The sequence below is a fragment of the Littorina saxatilis genome, linkage group LG6, assembly GCF_037325665.1.
Source record: "Littorina saxatilis isolate snail1 linkage group LG6, US_GU_Lsax_2.0, whole genome shotgun sequence".
In the NCBI taxonomy this organism is placed as follows: Eukaryota; Metazoa; Mollusca; class Gastropoda; order Littorinimorpha; family Littorinidae; genus Littorina; species Littorina saxatilis.
This window is the reverse complement of record NC_090250.1, coordinates 11,988,230-12,013,955: the sequence shown is the minus strand read 5'-3', so window position 1 is coordinate 12,013,955 and position 25,726 is coordinate 11,988,230. Positions and strand designations below refer to the sequence as shown.

Below are 25,726 nucleotides of genomic sequence, written 5' to 3'. Positions count from 1 at the left end.
AGGTACCCAATGGAGTGCTGTGGTTGCTGCGGTTCCCAGCAGTGGGGGAGACCAACATCTCGCAGGCAGCAACAGCATTTGGTCTGCCGGCCAGCCGCGTCGTCTTCTCCAACGTTGCTCCAAAGGTAATTTCCTGAAATGCATCGAAATCATTTTGAAGAAATAGACTTTTTCTGCAAAGTTTTACAGACATATTTTATAAACACTTCAGATTGCATACACCTGTGTGATAAAGGGAATCTTTTTTCCCACAAAAGTAAAACAAAAACAACAGAGAAAGAAGAAAAAATTAAAAGACAAGAGTACAATGGAATGCTCAGGTGACCAGGATCAGCACCTCGCCTGTAATTGTTTCTGCGGTACAGTAGAACCCCCTGTTTACGACTTTGGAAAAACCTTGAAAATTAGGTCGTAAAAAGGGGGAGTCTTAAAAGGGGGGTTTGAGTTTTTGGCCGGTCAGTCATGAATTTGGTTGCAGTGTAGGTACTGTCATGTTTACACACAAACACACAGTTGCAGTTTACTGTCATATCAAAACACACACACACCCAAACACATTACAGCAGAACAGCTTGAACTCAAATTTCAAAGAAAATTTACTCATGGCGTAATGCTCGCTCCCCGCTGAGTGAAGCATGACATTGTGGCGCAACCAGTAAAATCCGAATGTCCTAACTCGATAGAAAGCATAACGACTTTTCTCCCGAATCATCTTTCCGCTCATATGAATGATTTGTCGCCTTGCATCGCTAAACTTGACAACGATCGTTGAGGTCTTCGTACAGGCTCATCTCTTTGCGTACTTTCGCTTCGCTATCCTTCTCACCATCTAGATAACACCGAGTCATTATCCTTGACGACACACAGGATTTTCGTATAATCCCGACTCCCAAGGAAGTCGCCGCGGATTGCCACTTCGCTCGATTAGCAATTACTTTATTAGCTCTCTACTCAAGAGTCAGCGCTTTTATTTTTCTTTCGCGAATCTTCGTTTGTCAACAAGACAGTCGTCGTGACAAGATAGCGTGCAGAAAAAACCCGGATGTATCAGGATCTCGCGCGCGAGATTTCTTTTTTATTTCTTCTCGCGATAGTTGGAGGAGCGAGAGCCGCCATGTTGTGTTTTCGTCTGCTCGAAATATGCGCAAAAGTCGTAAATCATCCCAAAAAGCTTGGTCGTAAGTCACGTTTTGGGTCATAATCCTTGACGATACACAGGATTTGCGTCTTCCCGACTCCTAAGGAAGTCGCCGCGGATTCTATCGTGCGCGAGATTTTTGACTCACATGCGAAGCAAAAGTGAGTCTATGTACTCACCCGAGTCGTCCGTCCGTCCGTCCCCCCCCCCGTCCGGCCGTCCGGAAAACTTTAACGTTGGATATTTCTTGGACACTATTCAGTCTATCAGTACCAAATTTGGCAAGATGGTGTATGATGACAAGGCCCCAAAAAACATACATAGCATCTTGACCTTGCTTCAAGGTCAAGGTCGCAGGGGCCATAAATGTTGTCTAAAAAACAGCTATTTTTCACATTTTTCCCATTTTCTCTGAAGTTTTTGAGATTTAATACCTCACCTATATATGATATATAGGGCAAAGTAAGCCCCATCTTTTGATACCAGTTTGGTTTACCTTGCTTCAAGGTCAAGGTCACAGGAGCTCTTCAAAGTTGGATTGTATACATATTTTGAAGTGACCTTGACCCTGAACTATGGAAGATAACTGTTTCAAACTTAAAAATTATGTGGGGCACATGTTATGCTTTCATCATGAGATACATTTGGTCACATATGATCAAGGTCAAGGTCACTTTGACCCTTATGAAATGTGACCAAAATAAGGTAGTGAACCACTAAAAGTGACCATATCTCATGGTAGAAAGAGCCAATAAGCACCATTGTACTTCCTATGTCTTGAATTAACAGCTTTGTGTTGCATGACCTTGGATGACCTTGACCTTGGGTCAAGGTCACATGTATTTTGGTAGGAAAAATGTGTAAAGCAGTTCTTAGTGTATGATGTCATTGCTAGGTTTAGCTGAAGGTCAAGGTCATGTAAAGGTCAAGGTCAAGCATGTGAGTCGTATGGGCTTTGCCCTTCTTGTTTTTTTTTTTGTCTCGCGATAGTTCGAGGAGCAAGAGCCGCCATGTATTGTTTTCGTCTGCTCGACTACAAATGCGCGAAAGTCGTAATTCATCCCCAAAAGCTTGGTCGTAAGTCGCGTTTTGGGGTGAGTCGTTCACTGGGGGTTCATTATATAGTAGAATGCATCCGTGGTAGAAAAATCGGTCGTATAAAGGGGGTGGTCGTAAACAGGGGGGTCGCTAAGGGGGAGTTCTACTGTATACGTTAACATGGAAGTGTCATCTTTGTTTTTGTTCCTGAAATTATACTTTTGTATTTGTTTCTGTTCACAAGGATTTTAAGTTCACAAGTAAAACTCCTTCTTCACACAAGAATTGCACAATCAGTTCATGTCAAATGACATAAAACGCATGATTGCAGGAGGAACATGTGCGTCGTGGGCAGCTGGCCGATGTGTGTCTGGACACTCCGCTGTGCAATGGTCACACCACTGGCATGGACGTGCTGTGGGCTGGTACACCCATGGTCACTTTCCCCGGTCAGTTCCTCTCTTACCCTCTCCCCTCCCCCATTATCATTTATAGAGTGGAAGCCACAGTTTCAGTAAAACTGATTATTTTTCATGTTAACATAATCTCTGCTTACGCCTCCAGAAATGGAACCAAGACAAGATTTTATAAACACTGAAACTAATACACTTAAACAATCTTTCAATAAACTTGCAACCTTTATAGAACTTCACTGCCAAGAAGAAAACAATTACACAATGACAGACTATTCCAATCTAGGAAAATATGAAACCTCAAAGCAAGTTCAAACTTCTAAGGACACAACAAAGTTTTTGTCATTTAAAACTAAAATATTTTGTACTAATCTGAAATTGATAGGCTGCTAATGCTCCAAAATCAAGAACAAAAAAACAAATAGGTTATTTGAAGGAACCTTTAGTTACAGGCAGAAGGAAACATTCACGCAGGTACGTCAACCTATTGGTCTTTGTAATGGACAGACATACAAAAATCTAATCTAAAAAAGTTTTCTTTGTATATCTGTCCACTACAAAGACTATGAGGGCGATGTACTTGTGGATGTTTTGTTTTGTCTGTAATTCAACTTCAATAAAATTGACCTTTCTTTTCTTTGATTTTTGAAATGTTGTGTGCTTGATTCAGGTGAGACCCTGGCGTCTCGCGTGGCATCCTCCCAGTTGCACTGTCTTGGCTGCCCCGAGCTGGTGGCCAACTCCCGCGAAGACTACATCAGGATTGCTGTGCAGCTTGGTACAGATGTGGAATAGTGAGTACACGTCCAGCTTCTCCTTCCCCTGCAGTGCTTGTGGCAGGTCCTGCCTGTTTGGCATACATTTCATAAGGCTACCAGCGTGCTTGCGTCAGACAAGAAACACCTTCCTAAATCTTCCTTCGCTTAGTCAAGTCGAGAGAGAGGGACCTTCTTATTTCTCACAAGGACTCTTTTTAAGGAGAACGGTGGCACAGGAAATTGAAACAGGCTGTTTGCACACTTTTAACTCCCCTGAGTAATCAGGAGAGTGTTAGGAATGAGCAGTGTTAGCCTGGGGGGGTAGGGGGGGGGGTGGTGTGGTCTTAAAAGGGAGGGAGTCTTCTATTTGACTACTAATTTAATGCCGACCGAACCCTCCAGGGCCGCTTATAGAGTCATGGCTCGCCTGGCCTGGTTTATTTTCCAGCCTCAGACCGCTTGGACATATGTGTAGTCAGCTGTGCTTGCGGACCCGTATCTATTTTTAAACGCTAAGTACTTTTGCCAATCTGAACACTTTGGGTCTCAGTTTTCTAGGCCAATCAGAATTCAGTTTCACATGTGGGTTTCCCTAAGTGCTTGTGTTCAATAATTTTGTGAAAATATTGCAGCTTGGTTACTTTCAATCATCTGATTTAGACAATGTTACATTTTTGCCGCCACCCGCCTCTTACTCTCAACCCCTCTTGCTCGCTTGCCAACGCTTTTGCGCAACATAGCAAAATCCGTTTGTGTTGCCATTTCTATCAATACTGACTGCACGGCACGGAGACCTGCAACATGATAAACCAGACCTGTCAACCTGTACGGTTTTCCCGTATTTTGTACGGGATTTACTCAAATTTTGGTGTGTACGGCGTACAACGCCTAGCTGTACGGGTAAACCAAATTGTACGGGAATTGTACGGGAAAATTCAAAACCCGAACAAAGATTCGAAACCGATCATCAGATTCGTTTCTGTTTAGCAGACGACAACAACTAACAGAAAAAGACTGACTGAGCTTGTGCGCATGCGCAGAAGGTATCATAGAGGGCGTTGTGGCCCAATCCACTACTTCCGTGTCGCGAGATTTGGTCTTTGTTTTCACAACTTACTTCAGCGACAGACAACGATTCGCGTCACTTTTCGTGCTACAACTGAAGATGGAGAGGCCAGCGAAGGAAAGAAAGAAAGCCGGACATGGTCAGCACATGTCGGAGTGGGAGAAAACGTACTTTGGTGTCGTGCAATCATCGGACAAGGGAAAGGAGTACAGTTTGTGCGTGCCATGTGGCTCGCACATCAAAGTGAAAGTTGCTGCTTCTGGTCACTACGACTTGAAGCAGCATTTTTAAACGGCGGTACACAAACAATCATTGATTCGTTCGAAACAGTTCAAGCCTGTGAACCAACATTTCCAGAAACGAGACAGCCGCCTTCCAACGGAAGAAGATGTGCCGAAGTAATCACTACTGCTGATTGTGGGCAATAACGGAAAGACAAAGACAATGCCGTGAAACCATTACCACAGTCAATCTGCTTGCCACGGCAAAGTCAGCTACTGCTACCTACAACAAGTGTCATGCTTGAAGTGATCTAGTGAGACTGGACTGTGATTTTTCCTGGTGAACAGTAGTACAAAGTAGTTGTGTGGGTGTGACTGTGTTATACATTTAAGCTTAAAGTGATCTGGAGAGACTGGACTGTGATTTTTCCTGGTGAACAGTAGTAGTTGTGTGGGTGTGACTGTGTTATACATTTAAGCTTAAAGTGATCTGGAGAGACTGGACTGTGATTTTTCCTGGTGAACAGTAGTACAAAGTAGTTGTGTGGGTGTGACTGTGTTATACATTTAAGCTTAAAGTGATCTGGAGAGACTGGACTGATTTTCCTGGTGAACAGTAGTAGTTATGTGGGTGTGACTGTGTTATACATTTAAGCTTAAAGTGATCTGGTGAGACTGGACTGTGATTTTTCCTGGTGAACAGTAGTACAAAGTAGTTGTGTGGGTGTGACTGTGTTATACATTTAAGCTTAAAGTGATCTGGAGAGACTGGACTGATTTTTCCTGGTGAACAGTAGTACAAAGTAGTTGTGTGGGTGTGACTGTGTTATACATTTAAGCTTAAAGTGATCTAGTGAGACTGGACTGTGATTTTTCCTGGTGAACAGTAGTACAAAGTAGTTGTGTGGGTGTGACTGTGTTATACATTTAAGCTTAAAGTGATCTGGAGAGACTGGACTGTGATTTTTCCTGGTGAACAGTAGTACAAAGTAGTTGTGTGGGTGTGACTGTGTTATACATTTAAGCTTAAAGTGATCTGGAGAGACTGGACTGATTTTTCCTGGTGAACAGTAGTACAAAGTAGTTGTGTGGGTGTGACTGTGTTATACATTTAAGCTTAAAGTGATCTGGTGAGACTGGACTGTGATTTTTTCTGGTGGACAGTAGTAGTTGTGTGGGTGTGACTGTGTTATAAATTTAAGCTTAAAGTGATCAGGTGAGACTGGACTGTGATTTTTCCTGGTCAGTGGACAGTAGTAGTTGTTTGGGTGCGTTTTACAGTAGTTGTATGTATTTATTAATGCTAAATCAGATGTGTTTTATGAATACAAAATAAATGTTGAGTATTTACCAGCTGGTCTTTCTTCTTTTTTATGTCGTGCGAGTGAATTGCGAGTCTTGCGTGTGAACTCAGGTTTGCGTGTGTTCATTTTTTGGGAGTGTGTAAGGGATTGTTGCCCTGATTACAGTTTTTAATCATATTAGCACAGGTTGGCCTTGGAAGGGGTTGACAGGTCTGGATAAACGCGCGCGAGAGCACACACACTCTGACACTGACAGAACACTGACGCTGAGACAATACCGATAGTACAGATAAAATAGCCAGTACCGTGTGTGAAGAGAGAGAGGAAAGAAAAAACAGTGGAGGGGGAGGGGGTGGGGTAACAAAGTGACAGGTGGTGCAGCCAAGATCAAAAGTCAACTACTGCTATTTACACGCACCCCACACAATTTTGACACCAACCGATCCTCCCCCCCCCCCCCCCCTTTCCGCTCACCACCACCACCCTGCATCCACAACGTTCGACTGGCGGTGTGTCCTTTGAGAAGAAAGAGAGCAAAGAAGACGGGAACACACAGCCCAGATATTACATCACTGATCGCATCGAGATTAAAAAAAGTTAATAAATCCGTTCGTTTGTATTTCCTTTTGTTCAATTGTTGTAACATTAAAATAAACTGATAAAAACTGAAGTGTTCGTCGTTGCTTGGTGTTCTTCCTTCTTAAGGAGATGTGCGGGGGTGATTTTTGAGCTTTTGGGCAGATTTGGGCATTTAGACATTTTGACTGGAAAACTGTGGTCATTTTTCTTTCAATTTCTGCCGTTGATGTTGCATATACATGTTTTTTTTGTGCAATAAAAATAAATTCAATACACCAACCCTCGCCTGATTGCGTTCATTTTTCTTGAACTTGCCTTATTATTGCCGATTTTCAACACCTTGATCAGCAAATTTGAGCAGACGACAGGGCGAACACTGCATGACGTTGCTTGCTACATAGCCTCCCCTGTTTGCATGTGACCGTTGTTTCGTTATTTTCCGGACTACTTCGGCTCTAACGGAACATTTTCAATGTAGGTCAATCTACGCCAACTTCCTTATACGGAGAGTATGACGTATGATGTGATCTTGATTCGTTCAACCGGGGTCACGTGGTACAACAATGGCGCTTGTTTACAAGCAGTGAAAGTACACGCTCCTGTGCAAAAATGGTTCGCACCAAGCCATCAACAACCAGAGGAGCCCCAAAATCTACGAAAAAGAGGACAGATCAAGTGAAGAATCAATGGAAGGCGAAGAAATCAGCGCAATCAGCTTCTGTGCTGCCTGACGTGGCAGAATTAGTGCCGGTTTTGGGGTCGTCTGCTAGTGCTACATTTTCCGCGTCGATTCCTTCGACTGAAAACATTCTCGGCACGAAGACAAGAAGTGAGTTCAAAAAAGAATCGTATGAGAGGTTTGTGTCCGGTGGAGTTGACACTAAGTCATCTGCTGCTACTGAAACCCTGGTAAAAACCCAGAGGGGTGTTGTAGACTTTGCCGAAGTAGACAGTATGGTTGCAAGTCTGTGCTGTCCACAGTGTAAAAACAAGTGCTTGTCTCTTTGCACAGACTCCAGACCAACAAGTGGCTTGGCAGTATTTGCCCAGGTGAACTGTTCTTCGTGCGAAGAGCCTGTGTATGAACAGTATCTTGTGACAAAATTTAAGGCCAAGACAAAAGTGTTCGACATGAACAGACAGGCAGTGTATTCCTCACTTGCTTGTGGACTGGGACTGGGAGCCACCACATTCAGAAATTTCTGTGAAAACATGGATTTAGCTGGACTTCACCACAAGACCTTTCATAGTCATACTCATGCCAGCCAACTATTCACACAACTGGAGAAATTCCGGAAGCATGTGTTCAGTGACACTGTTGCATATGTTCGAGAAGTTCATGCAAGATACTGTGGCACTACTCTTGGTGTCGACGACACCCTGAACATTATTGTGAGCTATGATGGCACCTGGCTTACTCGTGGACACTCTTCGCACATTGGAGTTGGGTGTGTTGTGGACTTACTTACTGGACTCTGTGTTGATGCCCATGTCATGTGTACCTACTGCCAGGTGTGGAGTCTACGGGGCAGAAGCTGTTTCAGGAAAAGCCAGAGGAGTATGCGGCCTGGCTCGTGGACCACTTGGACAAGTGTGAGGTGAACTATAAAGGTAAATTATATCTGTTTGCACAGACATATTTGAATAGAGTTTATTTCAAATTTAAGCAACTTACTCAAATAATATATAGCAAATTACAAGTAAATGTAATAGTGATGAGTGGATATTATTTTCCATGCATTCCAGTGAAACTGAAAACCAAAACCAAAGGCATGGATGATGGATTTAAAAAAAAAGCGTCATAAAGACAGATCATCAATTTATGATAATAATAATGAAAGTTGTAACACATGCGTAAAAATCCAATTTGTATCTTGAATAGTTCAGGGCATGGGGGAGTGCATGTGTGTGATGAAAATAATAAGAAAACACACACAGATAGATAGACAGACAGAGAGAGAGAGAGAGAGAGAGAGAGAGAGAGAGAGAGAGAGCTGTATCTACAGCATCAAGAGAGATTCACAAGTCTTCAGAATCAACGGGCTTCCCAGAACTGAGGGAGCTAGAATAGTGGTCAGGGGATGGCAAATAGTACATGTATGTGTGGCACAATACAAGTGTATTTAAAAACGTTCAAATGGTATCAATTAATGCATTATGCTTAACGTTTACAATCTAACAATGTTCAGTGCACCTATACCTGCTGCTAGAAATTTAATATTCAGTAATTTGGTAATTCCATGGCATGTTTTAAACATTGTTTATTTCATTTTTTTTCCGCATTAATTATAATTGAAGTATTAGCTGGACAATGACTGTGAATAACACATGCGCGCACACACACACACACACACACACTTAAAAAATACTCTGTTTGCAAATTACATTTCTTATTTTGTTCTTGTTTGCAGGCTCATCAGGGATGATGGAGGTGGAAGCAGCCCGTGTCATATGGCGTCGATCGGTGAACACCAACAAGCTTCGCTACACAACACTACTGTCGGACGGTGACTCCAAGACTTTTACATAGCTCAACGACATCAAGCCCTATGGTGAGGATATTCACATTGACAAGGAAGAGTGTGCGAACCATGTGAGTAAACGACTTGGTACAGCTCTTAGAGAGTTCAACTTTGGACCTGCTGCTGCTGCCGACTGCCCAGTTCTTCGGATTCTAGACTGGACATCACATGAAGAGGCTTGGAGCAGCCAGGATGCACAAGAGGGTGCGGAACAGTCTGAAGGCTGTGAGAGACAAGCAAAGTAAAAGGAGAGACAAAGTGCGGGCAGCCAAGTCAGAGAGACTGGAAGAACTTGTTCAGCTGGAAGGTGGCCCTGCATATGCTGCAGGCATGTTCTAAGTTTTGACTAAATGTTTTAACTTAGACGGGGAATCGAGATGAGGGTCATGGTGTATGTGTGTGTGTATAAAGTGATTCCGAGGAAACTACTGGACCAATCTTGACAAAACTTAACATGAGAGTTCCTGAGTGTGATATCCCCAGATGTTTTTTTCCATTTTTTGGAAAGATGTCTTTGATGACGTCATATCCGGATTTTTTTAGGCAGCGCTGTATCACCCTAATTTTTCAACCAAATTGATTGCAATTTTGGTAAAGCAATCTTCGACGAAGTCCGGACTATGGTATTGCATTTCAGCTCAAAATCTTAAAAATAAATTAATGAGTTTGCTTGTTAAAGTTGTCATTAAAATCTAATTTTTAGTAACAAATTAAACCTTGACTGCATTGCATTCCTCATTTTTTCCTGAATTCAAAAATATATAATAAGTTATGTTCACTCTAACAATGTGCTCAGAATTACAGAAAATAGGTTTAGTAAGTACTATAGAGTCTCATGCTTTGCGGAGACGAGCGTGATCCGTCTCGGTATTGTTAGCCGAGACTATCTAAATGTATCTCGTAGTCTTGGCAATGACTGGTTTGTGGTGTTGATCTTTAAGTTTCATACCGATTGACTGAATGTTTTTATATCGCATCACGCGACTTGTCATTGTTATTGTGGCTAACAGTATTCTCATATATATTGTGGTTATTGTACGCATATATTATATATGTGCAATTGATGACTTGGGTACGTTTCGTAATTTGGAGCTAGCTTGTGTGTGTGTGTGTGTGTGTGTGTTTGAATGTTAGCGAGTGAGCAAGCTTTTTTTGGTGTGCATGCTGTAATTGGGAGTGTGTGTATATGCATTGTTTGTAACTCGGGACAAACAATTTTCCTAGTGTACTGCACATGTTTGAAATAACTTATGTTTTATGTCTTCCCTAACTTTTAAACTGTGTCTCTAAGGTGTGAAAAACGTTCCTCAGTGTGGAATTTGGTGATACATGTATGTATTTTGAGTTTAATTACAACTATCAATGGTTTCAAAACAAATTGTGTGCGTTTTTGCCTTTTTCTCAGTTTGCATGTTTTGACATTTGGGAACAAAATGATTTCAAATCTACTGGTTAGATTTCTGTGAAATTCTGCATACTTGTACTTTTACATACTATCTACAGAGTTACTATTTGAATAATGAATCGGAAAAGAAATGTTGGCTTTACGAATTTTTTAATATTAAATTTTACGCAAAATTTCAACATTATGATAAAAAAAAATTTTTTTAAATAACTGTAATACTCACAGAAAAAAGCAATAGTAAATCTGTAGATATGATCTAAATCTATATTTATGCAAAATATTGGACAGAAATCGAGCATTTGAATATGGAAAAAACGGTTCCTAAAAACCAATATGGCTGCTGTTTACTTTCCTGTTTCTATAGCAACGACATACACAATTAACAAACACTTTAACGTTTTTTAATTCAGAGACCATCAGTATTATAACAAAAGCGACACAAACAGTGCTGATCATCATATATGGAAAATAGCGATTTGGCCCTCACATGGCCTTAAATTGATTGTCAATTCCGTGAACAGAAGTTTCTTTTCTTCTTCTCAAAATAGAGACATTTTCATCGTTTCAAATGTGTCTTATCTACCAGGAAATCGTAACACAATAGAACTTTTTCATCTTTTCAGGTGGGTTTTTTTCCCCCACCAAAAGAAGTTTTTGACTCCGTGTGAGCGAAGATTGTAAGGAAGAGTAACGGGGGAGGCGGAACAAACAGATGCCATGATTTTTTAACGCTTTCTCCATTCAGTTCCTTCACCCATGTGTGTTGTGTTTCAGTCTGCGTGGCATGCAAGCCAAAGTTTCGCTGGCACGGGTCTCCTCGCCACTGTTCAACACCAAGACCTACGCCACCAACCTGGAGACACTCTTCTACCAGATGTGGGAACAAAACGAGGCCCATGGGACCCCCGACCACATCACTGATGTGGGTCCCCCCACGCCTCCTACCCTGCCCCACAACGGACATTAGCGTGTCTGCCCTATGCTGCTTCCTACTGTTGTCTTCTGGCTTGTACGTCAGTCTGGAAGCGGCACAAGCTCTTTTGGTGTGATTCTATTCCTAGCAGCTCTTACAAGTTGGTGACATTTGCTTCAAGGCTGCCGGTGTCAACCTTTGAGAGGAGGGTTGACATAAGCTGAGCTTGAAAGAGTGAAGTCTTTGGGATGGAGAGAAGGCAGCTTAGTGCACTGCACGCCTCAAATCCCCGGATACTTTTTTTTGTATCGGAAGCAGATGTCTGTTGAACAGATTTTCTGACAATTTTTCTCTTCTCAGATAGATGTGGGCATGGGTTATTTGATGGTTAGTATGCCCAGTGATGGATATTTTGGCTGTCCTCAAACAGGACTTGTGAATGTGACATATTTTTAAAAATAAGGGGGCTGGGGGAGAAGTAGTATTTTATGTGCTTGAATATTAATTGGTGGATAAGTTGGTATAAATATTTTGGAAGATGATGAATGTAATTTGAAATTAAGTGTCTGAAAAAGGTGCAAATCATTATTGTTGATGTTAGTCACTTGCTTTAATTATAGCTTTTATGCTTGGTTATGACTCTTAGTAGTACAGCAGTCCCTGCAATGTAAGGTCCCCGGCGTGAGCGGACACCTGACATGTACGGACACATTTGCTCGGCACGGAGTGTTTTCCTTCTATATTTGCCCCCCCTTAAACGGACACCTGCAAAACGTGGACGCGGACACTCATTTTCGGTCCCAACAACAGGTCATACCTCCAATGTACGGACAGACCATCGTCAAATTTTCACCACAACAAAATCGATAACAGAGCAGTCCGGCTCTTGGTACAAAGATCACAGCCGCAATGGCGTGATGACAGTCACTGATAACTTGAGTGCACGCGTACCCATCAGGAGGGGGGGGGTTAGTTTTGGTCAGGAGTGGAGTACATGCGAAGATGCCAACATGAAACTGCACTGTGCTCTTTATTCTTGTCTGTTGGACGTAAACAACAGAAACCACAGTCGATGAAGGTCCTGAGCGAAAGAGAGTGAAAAACCGGCCACAGTTCTCAGCATCGTGTGTCTGTGTGTAACCTCTTTCATTGACAAGATACTCTTGTTTCCCCTCAGCCTTGACCAGTGAGTCGGTTGCCTAATCTGTGAACCCTTCAGTTGTCTTGCTTTGTCAAAAGTTACGACACAGTCAACTGGGGTTGCTCTGAGGGAACAGTGCAGCTGGCCTCTCTGGCCACAGCCCCAAACAGTACATCATAGATGTGTACTGACTACACATCTATGGCTGGAGGGAGTAAGAGAGAGGGAGGGGGGGGGTGGAGGGGTAGCTGGCTAAACTCTGTGGGGTGTCCGGTGTCACTGCATGTCAGCAGGAAGAGCATTGGAGAGAAATAGAGAGGTGTACTCTTCCACACAATTTCCAAGCATCAGTTGTCACGGCTTGGGGTAGGCATTAGTGAGGGAGAATGGGAGCTGTGTTATGTACAGTGTATTTCCGACTGAAGAGTGAAAAGTCACTGCCATCCCACATGATCGGCATGCAGTCAATAAAGCCAGACAAGAAGAAAATAAATTACATGATTATGACATGCAGCTCTATCTGCTGCTATTTATTCAAACTGGTATTCAAGCTTATTCAGATTGCAAAGCATCTGCACACGCTCCTCTGTGCTGTGTTTGTGTGGCTGCTTTCGTATGTCAGTGCATGGTGAGTGTGTTCACTGCCTTGAGGATTTATTTTATCTCTTCTTTTCAACACTTTTCATAAAAATCATGTCACGTTTCAATATATCACTTAAGGTGATTATGAACCGGTTAATTACTACTAATTAACTAACCACACCACGATTCATTCTCGCAGTCATACAATTAAATAGAGTCAACAAAAGTATAAGTTTCAGACGCCTGTTTATGTATAAACTCGCCACCTCCCTCGAGCCTTCACTCAAAATATGTTCCTTTTACGTTCTCAACACGTAAAAAACCAGTGTTCACTGACAAAATGCCAGTAGTATATAGAAAATTATAGTAACACGCTGAACCCGTGTAAATACAGTCAAAATGAGAATGTTCTGTTGAAAAAGCTCTAGTTCATGCAGGGGTCACACACCCCACGTTGTCACTACTCCAATGAAATCACAGATAAGAAAAAGACAACGGTGGTCAACGGGGTGCGTAAGACACGGTGCACTTAGCTTTCTCTCTGTATGCTGGTTAGCCGGTATGCTGGTTAGCCGGGTTGCTGGTTAGCCGGTTCGCTGGTTAGCCGGTCTGCTGGTTAGCCGGTTCGCTGGTTAGCCGGTCTGCTGGTTAGCGTGGCTTCCTCAGGTCCCAGCTCCAACGTCTGCAGCTAGCAGTGTCCCGCCAAAGGCAGCCGTGCAGCGGTTACAGGAACACGAAACGAAGGCTGCAAACAGAAAGCATCGGTGCACTAAACATGTCAGCTACCCCTCACCCACCACCTTAAAACATGTCATCTTTAAATACCTCATCGAGCACGTGGGCCTGCACAAAACGGACTTTTTACAACAACAAAACAGTCATTTTCCGTCCTTCTCTCCCTATCTGCAAAAACCATATACAGATTAGTATTTTAGCGTCACAGAGAGTAAATTATGCGCTAACCTGGAAAGAACAACAGAGAGTATTTCATTCCACAAACACAGACTCATCAACAGCGTTAAATAATGATTTATTACCTCAAAAGCCTATGATTGTACTCTCATGGAAGCAAAAATCCGCTTCCTCCCTGGAACAGCCTCTGTTCGTCAACAGTGACCAAAAACCTCCAGAACCCCTTGTCGAATCCTTATGCGAAAGCCATCGCCGACGAAGGAATGTTGACGACTTGTCCTCAGCAAAATATGTGGCAGTGTGAAGGAAATAACCGGTGGAAGCTCCCCTAGAGTGCCGAATACAATATTCGGTGAAAAACCATCATACTCTAGAAACTGTGTATTAGATCCTTCCCCTTCTGCCGCTGGGTGTCAAGTGCGCCGCCCTTGTGTCTCTCTCAGACAACCTAGCCAATAACACGTGACTGACCTTGTCACAAAACCAGTCCAGCTATACACAATTCTGCCTCCCCAAGCAGAAAAAAGACACGGGAAACTCAATCCCTGAAAATCCCGTGCGCGCTGTCAGCGAAAAACCGTCAGCCCAATGACAGCAGAAACCCCCACTGTAAAACTCGTGCGCAGCAAACCATCCGTGTTCATTGAGCACTGTCAGCAACCTCTGCTGTAGCCCAATATCACGCACAGGCGCTTTCTATCCTAATCGACCAAGAACAGGCACTCCACTGAGTGACACTTTCTTGGTCTCTGTCACCCGATCGTGACACACCTCCCCTCTTCAAGACGAAACCTCGGTTTCGCTCACAGTCATGTTCTCCTCTACAGCCCGAGAGAGAAAGTCAGCTCCAACATTGTTGGCGCCCGGAATGACGCGTACCGTGAATTGGTACGGTTGGAGAATCAACGCCCAGCGCATAAGTCTGGCGTTTGCCAACCTTGCAACCTGAAGATATTGCAGAGGTTGATGGTCTGTTTCCAGACAGAAAGGTCGTCCTCAAGAACGAGCAACCCCTCGTTTCACCCCTGATGACTGCAACCTTCTCTGTCTTCTTGTCTTTGTTCTTCTGGTCTTTGTTCTTCTCCCCGTAGGCTGTCCTCTCTATGTAGGCGCGCAGCAGGTTGGCGTGGTACAGGCGTGCTTTCCCGTGCATCATGATCCTGTAGTCGTTCTGGCCCACCCTCGCTGTCACCTCAAAAGGTCCTTGCCACTGCAGTTGTAGCTTGTTGTGTTTGACAGGTAGAAGTAGCAACACCCGTTCTCCAATCTTGAAGCTGCGCGGCCGTGCCTTGCGGTCGAATCCTCGCGCGTAACGCTGTGCTGCTCTTCCCAGGTTCTCTTGAGCCAGTTTGCAGGTCTCTTCAATCCTGTTCCTGAGTTCTACGATGTAGGTCGCTGTCGTCTGCACCTCCTCGTCAGCTTCTTCGTCCGTCCAAGCCTGACGCAGGATAGCCATGGGACCGCGTACCTGTCTGCCGTACAACAACTCGAATGGGGAAAAGCCCAAGCTCTCCTGAGGAACCTCGCGGTATGCAAAAAGCAATGCTGGGATGTACCTGTCCCACGTGCGTGGTTTCTCCTGAGCTAGTTTCCTCAGCATGGTCTTCAAGGTGCCATTGAACCTTTCCACCAGTCCGTTGCACTGAGCATGGTAAGGAGTGGTGAAGTGCTGCTCCAGTGATAGCAGTCGTGCTGCCTCCGCCATCACTCCTCCCGTGAACTGCGTGCCTCTGTCGGTGAGTACCTCTGATGGAATTCCCAGCCGGGACCACATAGTAACCAGAGCCTCAGCTACTCGCGTGGCTTCAATCGATTTCAGAGGGATCGCCTCTGGGTATCGAGTAGCGTAGTCCACCATGGTCAAAATGTATCTGTTTCCGTCCTCAGACGCAGGCAAGATGGGCCCGATGATGTCCACTGCCACCCGACGAAAGGGTTCGTCGATGAGCGGCATCTTCTCTAAGGGGACCTTCCTCACCCTTCCTTTGGCAACCACCTTCTGGCACTTATCGCAGGACGCACAGAAACGTCGGACATCCGTGCAGATGCCTGGCCGGTAAAAGTGGCGCCAGACACGATCCGTGGTCTTCTTGGTGCCAAGATGACCTCCCAGAATCGAGTCGTGTGCCGTTGCCATGACACCCTCGCGAAACTCGCGAGGCACGACAACCTGTTTGAATGCACCTTCCTTGTTGCTGAACTCACGGTAGAGCAACTTCTTGTCCCTGAGGAACTTTGACCTCCCATGCTTCCCGCTCAGCTTCACCTTCCCCGACTTCGCGTGCTCCCGAGGAGTCGCTAGTGTCGGATCAGATGCCTGAGCCTTCGCGAGAAGCGCGGGGGTCACGTTCCCCAGGGCAGCTCGTGCAGCAGGTAGGGGTTTGAGAGGTTTGTCCTCTCGCTCCGCCTGTGCCCGCGTGAGCACTGAAATGACGTCGGGAGACCGATAAACGGGAACCTCCCTGGTGACGCCGTCCACAAACTGAACCCGGTTTCCAATGAGCAGGTCGCATGGAGGATCGTCCATGACGACGGCCACAATGGTCCCCGTGAACAACGGTGTTACGACCTTGATCACTGCCGTGTTCAAGTCGTAAGCGTGAGATGCCTCGGCCATTCTCACCCTGATGCTGTCTCCTGTGTAGGCCATAGCTGGAACTAGACTCGCCCGAACTACTATCATGTCTGCTCCTGTGTCCCGCAGACCTTCGCCCTTCACTCCGTTAACGTAAACGTTGCAGTGGGGCTGGAAATGTTTCCTGGAGCACGGAACGCAGAGTTGTGGTATTGTGCATGAGCTCGTGACGTCCCTTAACTCCTCGCTGCCAACAAAGTGTACGCCCTTCTGGTCAGCCTGTCTCTTGTGGCAGTCCTTCTTCACGTGGCCCCGCTTGTTGCAGTAGTAACACTGGATGTCAGTTCTGGAACCTGATCCTTTGTGTCCCTGATCGTCCTTCCCGTCCTTGGGTCCTGAAGAACCAGAATTTCCCGATTTTCCCGGCCGTGAGCCTGAAGATTTGCCGGAGATCGCCTGGGCGTCCTCGTGTACTCTGATCCAGTCGGCTGCTTCCTGAGTAGTCTTAGGCTGGTGCTCCTGCACGAAGGTCACCACCTCAGGTCGCAGGCTGGACATCAGTTGCTCCATGACAATGAGGTCGGCAAGGTCGTTGACGGTCCAGTCCTTTTCGGCCATCTCCACCCAGCGCCGCAGGTAGAGATTAAGGCGTGCCACAAACTGATGACTCAGCTCGCCGCTCAGTCTCTTGCTGTTACGCAGACGTCGTCGGTAGGCTTCAGCAGTCAGGTTGAAGCGCTGGAGTAACGCCTTCTTAAGTGCCTGATAGTCTCTCGCCTCGTCGTCATCCAAAGCATTGTAGAGCTGCAATGCGCGTCCTTTCAAGCAGGTGCTAAGGCGGCTAGCCCACGTGGCCTCTTCCCACTTCTGGTCAGATGCAATGCGCTCAAACCGGCGTAAAAAGTCGTCGAGCTCGTCCTTGTCATCGTCGAACGTCGGCAGTCTCGTACGGTCGGCAACAAACGTCGGCGCGCTAGCCTGAGTGAGCGTACCCTTCTCGGCCTGTAGCCTAGCTAGCTCTAGCTGGTGATCGCGATCCGCCTGTTCCTTCCGGTCTAGTCTGTCACGTTCGTCTTTCTTTTCCTGTCTGTCACGTTCTCTTTCTTGTCTGTCAAGTTCGTCCTTCTTGTCCTGTCTGTCACGTTCTTCTTTTCTTGTCAGTCGCTCAAATTCTTCCTTCCGTTCCACTTCTAAGCGTTTTAGAACGCTTCGGGCTCTAACGCGTGCGTCTCGCTCAGTCGGTTGCTCACTACCAGGAGTCTCGAAAGTTATTCTCCTCGTCGGAGATCCCCCTGTGGCCATGGTTAGTTTTAGCAAAGCTTTATTACCAAAGTAAGTCTAACGCAGCTATAGCTAGAACACGCGGTGATGAAATGGATACAAAAATCCAGCAACCGGAAAATGCAGAAGAAAAATCCAAACGGTGTAGAACAAAACGCGTAGCCTACTTTATGGCTGCTTTTTGCGGTGAAACAAAGTGTTTCCCACAGCCGTGGCCTACTTTATCGGCTGCTTTTTGCGGTGAAACAGAGTGTCTCCCACAGCCTCGGTTAGGACAGAAGTCCTCGGACCCTTCCCCCCCAAAATTCCAACAAAGTCAAAATATGGAGAAAAATCCAAGTAAAACAAGACTATAGAAATATAACCTGTTACAGAATGCGAAACAACAATGTAGAGAAAACTGAGTAAAACGAATAACAAATCCGCTAACCCCGCTCAGCTCTCTGCAACGAAAAACTCTGAACGTACAACAACAAAGATTCACAAACAAAGGAAAGGGAAGTAATCACAGTTAGCGCATACAATAACTCACAAATTACAATTTACATTTCCTGCAAGATGTGAATCGCTTAAGGTGTGGTATATGATCAAAACTATACAAAAAAGGGTAGCACCAAGCAGAAAATAAGTCGAGCACTGACGAGATTATCTGCTCTTAGTTATCCTTAATTGGTGGGTCTTTATCAGTTGGAAATTAACTGAGTAAATCCCGGACGAGCCCCCATGTGTCACGTTTCAATATATCACTTAAGGTGATTATGAACCGGTTAATTACTACTAATTAACTAACCACACCACGATCCACTCTCGCAGTCATACAATTAAATAGAGTCAACAAAAGTATAAGTTTCAGACGCCTGTTTATGTATAAACTCGCCACCTCCCTCGAGCCTTCACTCAAAATATGTTCCTTTTACGTTCTCAACACGTAAAAAACCCGTGGTCACTGACAAAATGCCAGTAGTATATAGAAAATTATAGTAACACGCTGAACCCGTGTAAATACAGTCAAAATGAGAATGTTCTGTTCAAAAAGCTCTAGTTCATGCAGGGGTCACACACCCCACGTTGTCACTACTCCAATGAAATCACAGATAAGAAAAAGACAACGGTGGTCAACGGGGTGCGTAAGACACGGTGCACTTAGCTTTCTTTCTGTATGCTGGTTAGCCGGTATGCTGGTTAGCCGGGTTGCTGGTTAGCCGGTTCGCTGGTTAGCCAGTCTGCTGGTTAGCCGGTTCGCTGGTTAGCCGGTCTGCTGGTTAGCGTGGCTTCCTCAGGTCCCAGCTCCAACGTCTGCAGCTAGCAGTGTCCCGCCAAAGGCAGCCGTGCAGTAGGTACAGGAACACGAAACGAAGGCTGCAAACAGAAAGCATCGGTGCACTAAACATGTCAGCTACCCCTCACCCACCACCTTAAAACATGTCATCTTTAAATACCTCATCGAGCACGTGGGCCTGCACAAAACGGACTTTTTACAACAACAAAACAGTCATTTTCCGTCCTTCTCTCCCTATCTGCAAAAACCATATACAGATTAGTATTTTAGCGTCACAGAGAGTAAATTATGCGCTAACCTGGAAAGAACAACAGAGAGTATTTCATTCCACAAACACAGACTCATCAACAGCGTTAAATAATGATTTATTACCTCAAAAGCCTATGATTGTACTCTCATGGAAGCAAAAATCCGCTTCCTCCCTGGAACAGCCTCTGTTCGTCAACAGTGACCAAAAACCTCCAGAACCCCTTGTCGAATCCTTATGCGAAAGCCATCGCCGACGAAGGAATGTTGACGACTTGTCCTCAGCAAAATATGTGGCAGTGTGAAGGAAATAACCGGTGGAAGCTCCCCTAGAGTGCCGAATACAATATTCGGTGAAAAACCATCATACTCTAGAAACTGTGTATTAGATCCTTCCCCTTCTGCCGCTGGGTGTCAAGTGCGCCGCCCTTGTGTCTCTCTCAGACAACCTAGCCAATAACACGTGACTGACCTTGTCACAAAACCAGTCCAGCTATACACAATTCTGCCTCCCCAAGCAGAAAAAAGACACGAGAAACTCAATCCCTGAAAATCCCGTGTGCGCTGTCAGCGAAAAACCGTCAGCCCTATGACAGCAGAAACCTCCACTGTAAAACTCGTGCGCAGCAAACCATCCGTGTTCATTGAGCACTGTCAGCAACCTCTGCTGTAGCCCAATATCACGCACAGGCGCTTTCTATCCTAATCGACCAAGAACAGGCACTCCACTGAGTGACACTTTCTTGGTCTCTGTCACCCGATCGTGACACAGAACGTTTAAAGAAGTATTAGGAGTTTATTGTTATTGTTTAGTAGCCACAAGAAGTGATTAGCATAGACTCAATCCTGTTGTTTGTGTGTCTCTGTGTGAGTGTATGGGGGAGGGGGTGGTGTGGTCACCCCTCCCGTGACCGGACACCTGCAATGTACGGACAGTTTTGCTATGGCCCAAGGGTGTCCGTTCATGAGAGGGACTGCTGTAGTAGTAACCCAGCACACATATCCTTCTGACTCTCTGAATAGTTCTGTCTTTGTCTATCTGTAAAATGCTCTTGAAATAACTCTAGGTTTTTCATTTGCCTGGCATTCATTGAGCTTGTTTGTTTCGCCAAAAATCTGAGAGAACTCACATGTTTTATTCTAGTGGAAGGAAGGTTTGAAATTGACAGAACAGTTCAGGGTCAACGGAAATTTTACCTCACATCATCGAAGAAACACTCAAAAGATAATTTCCCTTATTTTGTTTTTCGTTTTTACATGTATTATTATTGTGAATGTGGAACTGTATGAAAGTATCACAGAAAAAGTCCAACTGACTTTAGTTACAATAGTCAATCATTTTTTAATGGATCCAGTGTTTGTTTGGGAAAGTGTCTGTTCATATACAGATGGTTGTTGTTCTTTTCCGCCCCCCTTCATACAGGAATTGATATGTCAATTTGGGTGCATGTTTCTCTTTTTTACATTTAGTCAAGTTTTGACTAAATGTTTTAACGTAGAGGGGGGAATCGAGACGAGGGTCGTGGTGGTGTGTGTGTGTGTGTGTAGAGCAATTCAGAGTAAACTACTGGACCGATCTTTATGAAATTTTACATGATAGTTCCTGGGTATGATATCCCCAGACGTTTTTTTCATTTTTTTGATAAATGTCTTTGATGACGTCATATCTGGCTTTTCGTGAAAGTTGAGGCGGCACTGTCACGCTCTCATTTTTCAACCAAATTGGTTGAAATTTTGGTAAAGTAATCTTCGACGAAGCCCGGACTTTGGTATTGCATTTCAGCTTGGAGGCTTAAAATTTAATGAATGAGTTTGCTCATTAAAGTTGTCATTAAAATCGATTTTTCGCAAACAGATTTAAAATTGATTGCATCGTATTCTTCATCACATTCTGAATCTAAAAATATATACATATGTCATGTTTACTCTTAAAATGTGATCACAATTAACGAAAATAAAATAATTAGTCTTACGATTAAAATGTAAGAAATCGATCCAAAAATCATGTCATCTTATTCGTGATCATTTCCTGATTCCAAAAACATATAGATATGATAGGTTGTATTCAAAACAAGCTCAGAAAGGTAACAAGAATACAGAAAAGCGCGCTTTTCTGCTTAGCACAATACGCTACCGCGCTAATCTGGCGTGTCAATATCACTATGTTTTGCACGTGGAAGGTGAGCGATTTCCTTCACGCGGGGATTGACGAAGCTGTACTGTCTTAGTGAATAAATACAGTGCGTTCAGTTTCATCCCGTGAGTACGACAGCTTGACTAAATGTAGTAATTTCGCCTTACGCGACTTGTTTTCTTCTCTTTTTACATTTAGTCAAGTTTTGACTAAATGTTTTAACATAGACGGGGAATGGAGACAAGGGGCGAGGTGTGTGTGTGTCTTTGGATCGATTTCTTACATTTTGAGCTATTCCGAGAAAACTACTCAAATAATATTCATGAAACTCCACATGAGAGTTCCTGGGTATGGTATCCCCAGAATTTCTTTTCATGAAATTTGGGTCTAGCAATCTTCGACAAAGTCCGGACTATGAGATTGCATTTCAGCCCTGAAGCTTACAAATTAGTTAATAAGTTAGCTCATTAAAGTTTTCATTAAAATCGAATGATCAGAAGCAGATTAAAAAATGATTGCATTGTATTCCTCATCTTCCCCTGAAATCAAAAATATATAGATGTGTCACGTTTACTCTAAAAATGTGCTCAGAATGAAAGAAAATATGTTCAGTAAGGTCGCATGCTTCGCGGAGACGAGCGTGACCCGTCTTGGTCTTCGGGTATGGTTAGCCGAGACTATCTAAATGTAGTCTCGGCGATGACCTGTTTGTGGTGTTGATCTTTTAGTTTGATACTGGCTGACTAAATGTTTTTATATCGCTTCACGTGACTTGTTTTCATTTGTCCTTAGTTTACTTGAACAGTTTTCTGATCTGGTTAATGTTCTGAAAGACATTGGAAGAGTTTTACTGCTTCCTTTTGGTGAAGGTTCTGAGTGGTTTGTTTCGGTAGTTTTTTTTTTTTATATGTGCGTTTTTTCATGTGTTTTGTGTATGTTTTAGAGTGGCATTGTACATTGCAAGCGCATGTATTTATTATGGTTCTTTAGAGATATCCTCCATGCACATTTTGCTATCAGTTCAAGCAGTTAAAAGATGACAAGATTTTTTTTCTTGCCGACACATGGTGTTGTGCATTGCCTGTGTGTGCAGGGAAGTATGTAAGGAGACTTGTGCAGTACAGCTATCTACTTTGATGTGTGGTACTGTGCACTGACAATAACCACCCTGCCCCAAGTTCGCTTTGTTTCTGGTGAGATGTTTTAAATTGTTAACGACAAAGTGAGCTGAGGCACTTACCCGGAGTGTGAGACAGTAACTTATTTGGACAGTTGGTGTTTGCTATCAAGTATTAGCACTAAGAGTCGCCAGTTTTCAACTGAAGTTTCTGCTTTATAATAAAATCAAAAATACTTTTTGTACTTTGTTGTTTTATGGATGGAGTATGTGTTCAGTGGGGGAGAGTGTACACAAAACTAGTGTTCACGTGATAGTAGACACAAATCCAGTGTATGAAATAGTAAAGACCAGAAACTAGCATCCACGAGATAGTAAAGACCCTAAACTAGTGTGCATGAGATTGTTAAGCCCCCAAACTAGTGTGCACGAGATAGTAAAGACCCAAAACTAGTGTGCACCAGATAGTAAAGACACAAAATCAATGTGCACCAGATAGTAAAGACACAAAACCGGTGTGCACCAGATAGTAAAGACAAAATCAGTGTGCACCAGATAGTAACAAAAAACCCAGTGTGCACCAGATAGTAAACACAAAACCAGTGTGCACCAGATAGTAAACACACAAAACCAGTGTGCACCAGATAGTAAAGACACAAAACCATTGTGCACCAGATAGTATAAACACAAAACTAGTGTGCACCAGATAGTAAAAACACAAAACCAGTGTGCACCAGATAGTAAAGACACAAAACCAGTGTGCACCAGATAGTAAAGACACAAAACCAGTGTGCACCAGATAGTAAACACACAAAACCAGTGTGCACCAGATAGTAAACACACAAAACCAGTGTGCACCAGAGAGTAAACACACAAAACCAGTGTGCACCAGATAGTAAAGACACAACACTAGTGTGCACCAGATAGTAAACACACAAAACCAGTGTGCACCAGATAGTAAAGACACAAAACCAGTGTGCACCAGATAGTAAAGACACAAAACCAGTGTGTACCAGATAGTAAAGACACAAAACCAGTGTGCACCAGATAGTAAACACACAACACTAGTGTGCACCAGATAGTAAACACACAAAACCAGTGTGCACCAGATAGTAAACACACAAAACCAGTGTGCACCAGATAGTAAACACAAAACCAGTGTGCACCAGATAGTAAACACACAAAACCAGTGTGCACGAGGTAGTAAACACACAAAAACCAGTGTGCACCAGATAGTAAACACACAAAACCAGTGTGCACCAGATAGTAAACACACAAAATCAGTGTGCATGAGATAGTAAACACACAAAACCAGTGTGCACCAGATAGTAAACACACAAAACCTGTGTGTAGTAAAGACACAGAGATAGTAAAGACACAGAGATAGTAAACACACAAAACCAGTGTGCACCAGATTGTAAACACACAAAACCAGTGTGCACCAGATAGTAAACACACAAAACCAGTGTGCACCAGATAGTAAACACACAAAACCTGTGTGTAGTAAAGACACAGAGATAGTAAAGACACAGAGATAGTAAACACACAAAACCAGTGTGCACCAGATTGTAAACACACAAAACCAGTGTGCACCAGATAGTAACGACACAAAACCAGTGTGCACCAGATAGTAAACGCACAAAACCAGTGTGCACCAGATAGTAAACACACAAAACCAGTGTGCACGAGATAGTAAAGACACAACACTAGTGTGCACCAGATAGTAAAGACACAAAACCAGTGTGCACCAGATAGTAAAGACACAACACTAGTGTGCACCAGATAGTAAACACACAAAAGTAGTGTGCACCAGATAGTAAACACACAAAAGTAGTGTGCACCAGATAGTAAACACGCAAAAGTAGTGTGCACCAGATAGTAAACACACAAAAGTAGTGTGCACCAGATAGTAAACACACAAAAGTAGTGTGCACCAGATAGTAAACACACAAAAGTAGTGTGCACCAGATAGTAAACACACAAAAGTAGTGTGCACCAGATAGTAAATACACAAAAGTAGTGTGCACCAGATAGTAAACACACAAAAGTAGTGTGCACCAGATAGTAAACACACAAAAGTAGTGTGCACCAGATAGTAAACACACAAGAGTAGTGTGCACCAGATAGTAAACACACAAAAGTAGTGTGCACCAGATAGTAAACACACAAGAGTAGTGTGCACCAGATAGTAAACACACAAGAGTAGTGTGCACCAGATAGTAAACACACAAAAGTAGTGTGCACCAGATAGTAAACACACAAAAGTAGTGTGCACCAGATAGTAAACACACAAAACCAGTGTGCACCAGATAGTAAACACACAAAAGTAGTGTGCACCAGATAGTAAACACACAAAAGTAGTGTGCACCAGATAGTAAACACACAAAAGTAGTGTGCACCAGATAGTAAACACACAAGAGTAGCGGTGTGCACCAGAAAGTAAACACACAAGAGTAGTGTGCACCAGATAGTAAACACACAAAAGTAGTGTGCACCAGAAAGTAAACACACAAGAGTTGTGTGCACCAGATAGTAAACACACAAAAGTAGTGTGCACCAGAAAGTAAACACACAAGAGTAGTGTGCACCAGATAGTAAACACACAAAAGTAGTGTGCACCAGATAGTAAACACACAAAAGTAGTGTGCACCAGATAGTAAACACACAAAAGTAGTGTGCACCAGATAGTAAACACACAAAAGTAGTGTGCAGAGACTATGATAGTAAAGACACAACACTAGTGTGCATGAGATAGTAGTAAACACACAAATATGCATGAGATAGTAAAGGCACAAAACAAGCTTTGTCAACCCTACACTGAATAATATTAATGCGCCGGGTGTCAGTTTCTCTCAGTGAAGTGGAAACCAAACTGTGCACACAATTACAAGAACAAAATATCGTACATGAACTTTCGTACCGCAACTAAAGCAGTCTTTCCAAGTACCACCTAATTCGCACACACACACACGCACACTCGCGCACGCTGTTCTTCTTTCTCTCGTTGCACCTTTCAGAGCAAGACCGGTGCCAGCACATAATTATTTGCTGTCAAGGGAAGGCGCCCGACAGGGAAGTCAGCAGGCGCATGAAAACAGCTTT

The 25,726-nt window shown here is 43.8% G+C and overlaps 2 protein-coding genes across 3 annotated transcripts in view; both read left to right on the top strand.

The window, feature by feature from the left end:
- Positions 1–13,209, top strand: part of LOC138968506 (UDP-N-acetylglucosamine--peptide N-acetylglucosaminyltransferase 110 kDa subunit-like) — a 98,635-nt gene extending 85,426 nt beyond the window's left edge. Inside the window, exons 20-23 of the mRNA XM_070341075.1 lie at positions 3–125; positions 2,508–2,625; positions 3,260–3,383; positions 11,219–13,209. Of these exons, the coding sequence (XP_070197176.1) occupies positions 3–125; positions 2,508–2,625; positions 3,260–3,383; positions 11,219–11,411 (558 nt within the window). The 3' untranslated portion in view covers positions 11,412–13,209. The remainder of the gene's footprint in view (positions 1–2; positions 126–2,507; positions 2,626–3,259; positions 3,384–11,218) is intronic.
- An 11,964-nt stretch (positions 13,210–25,173) lies between these two features.
- The window catches only part of LOC138968513 (serine/threonine-protein kinase PLK4-like), a 51,891-nt gene continuing 51,338 nt past the window's right edge, over positions 25,174–25,726 (top strand). Inside the window, exon 1 of one of the 2 annotated variants that reach the window (XM_070341085.1) lies at positions 25,174–25,726. This exon is cut by the window's right edge and continues 451 nt beyond it. The gene's annotated coding sequence lies outside the window, so the exon portion shown is untranslated. The other variant, XM_070341083.1, reaches the window with a different exon arrangement.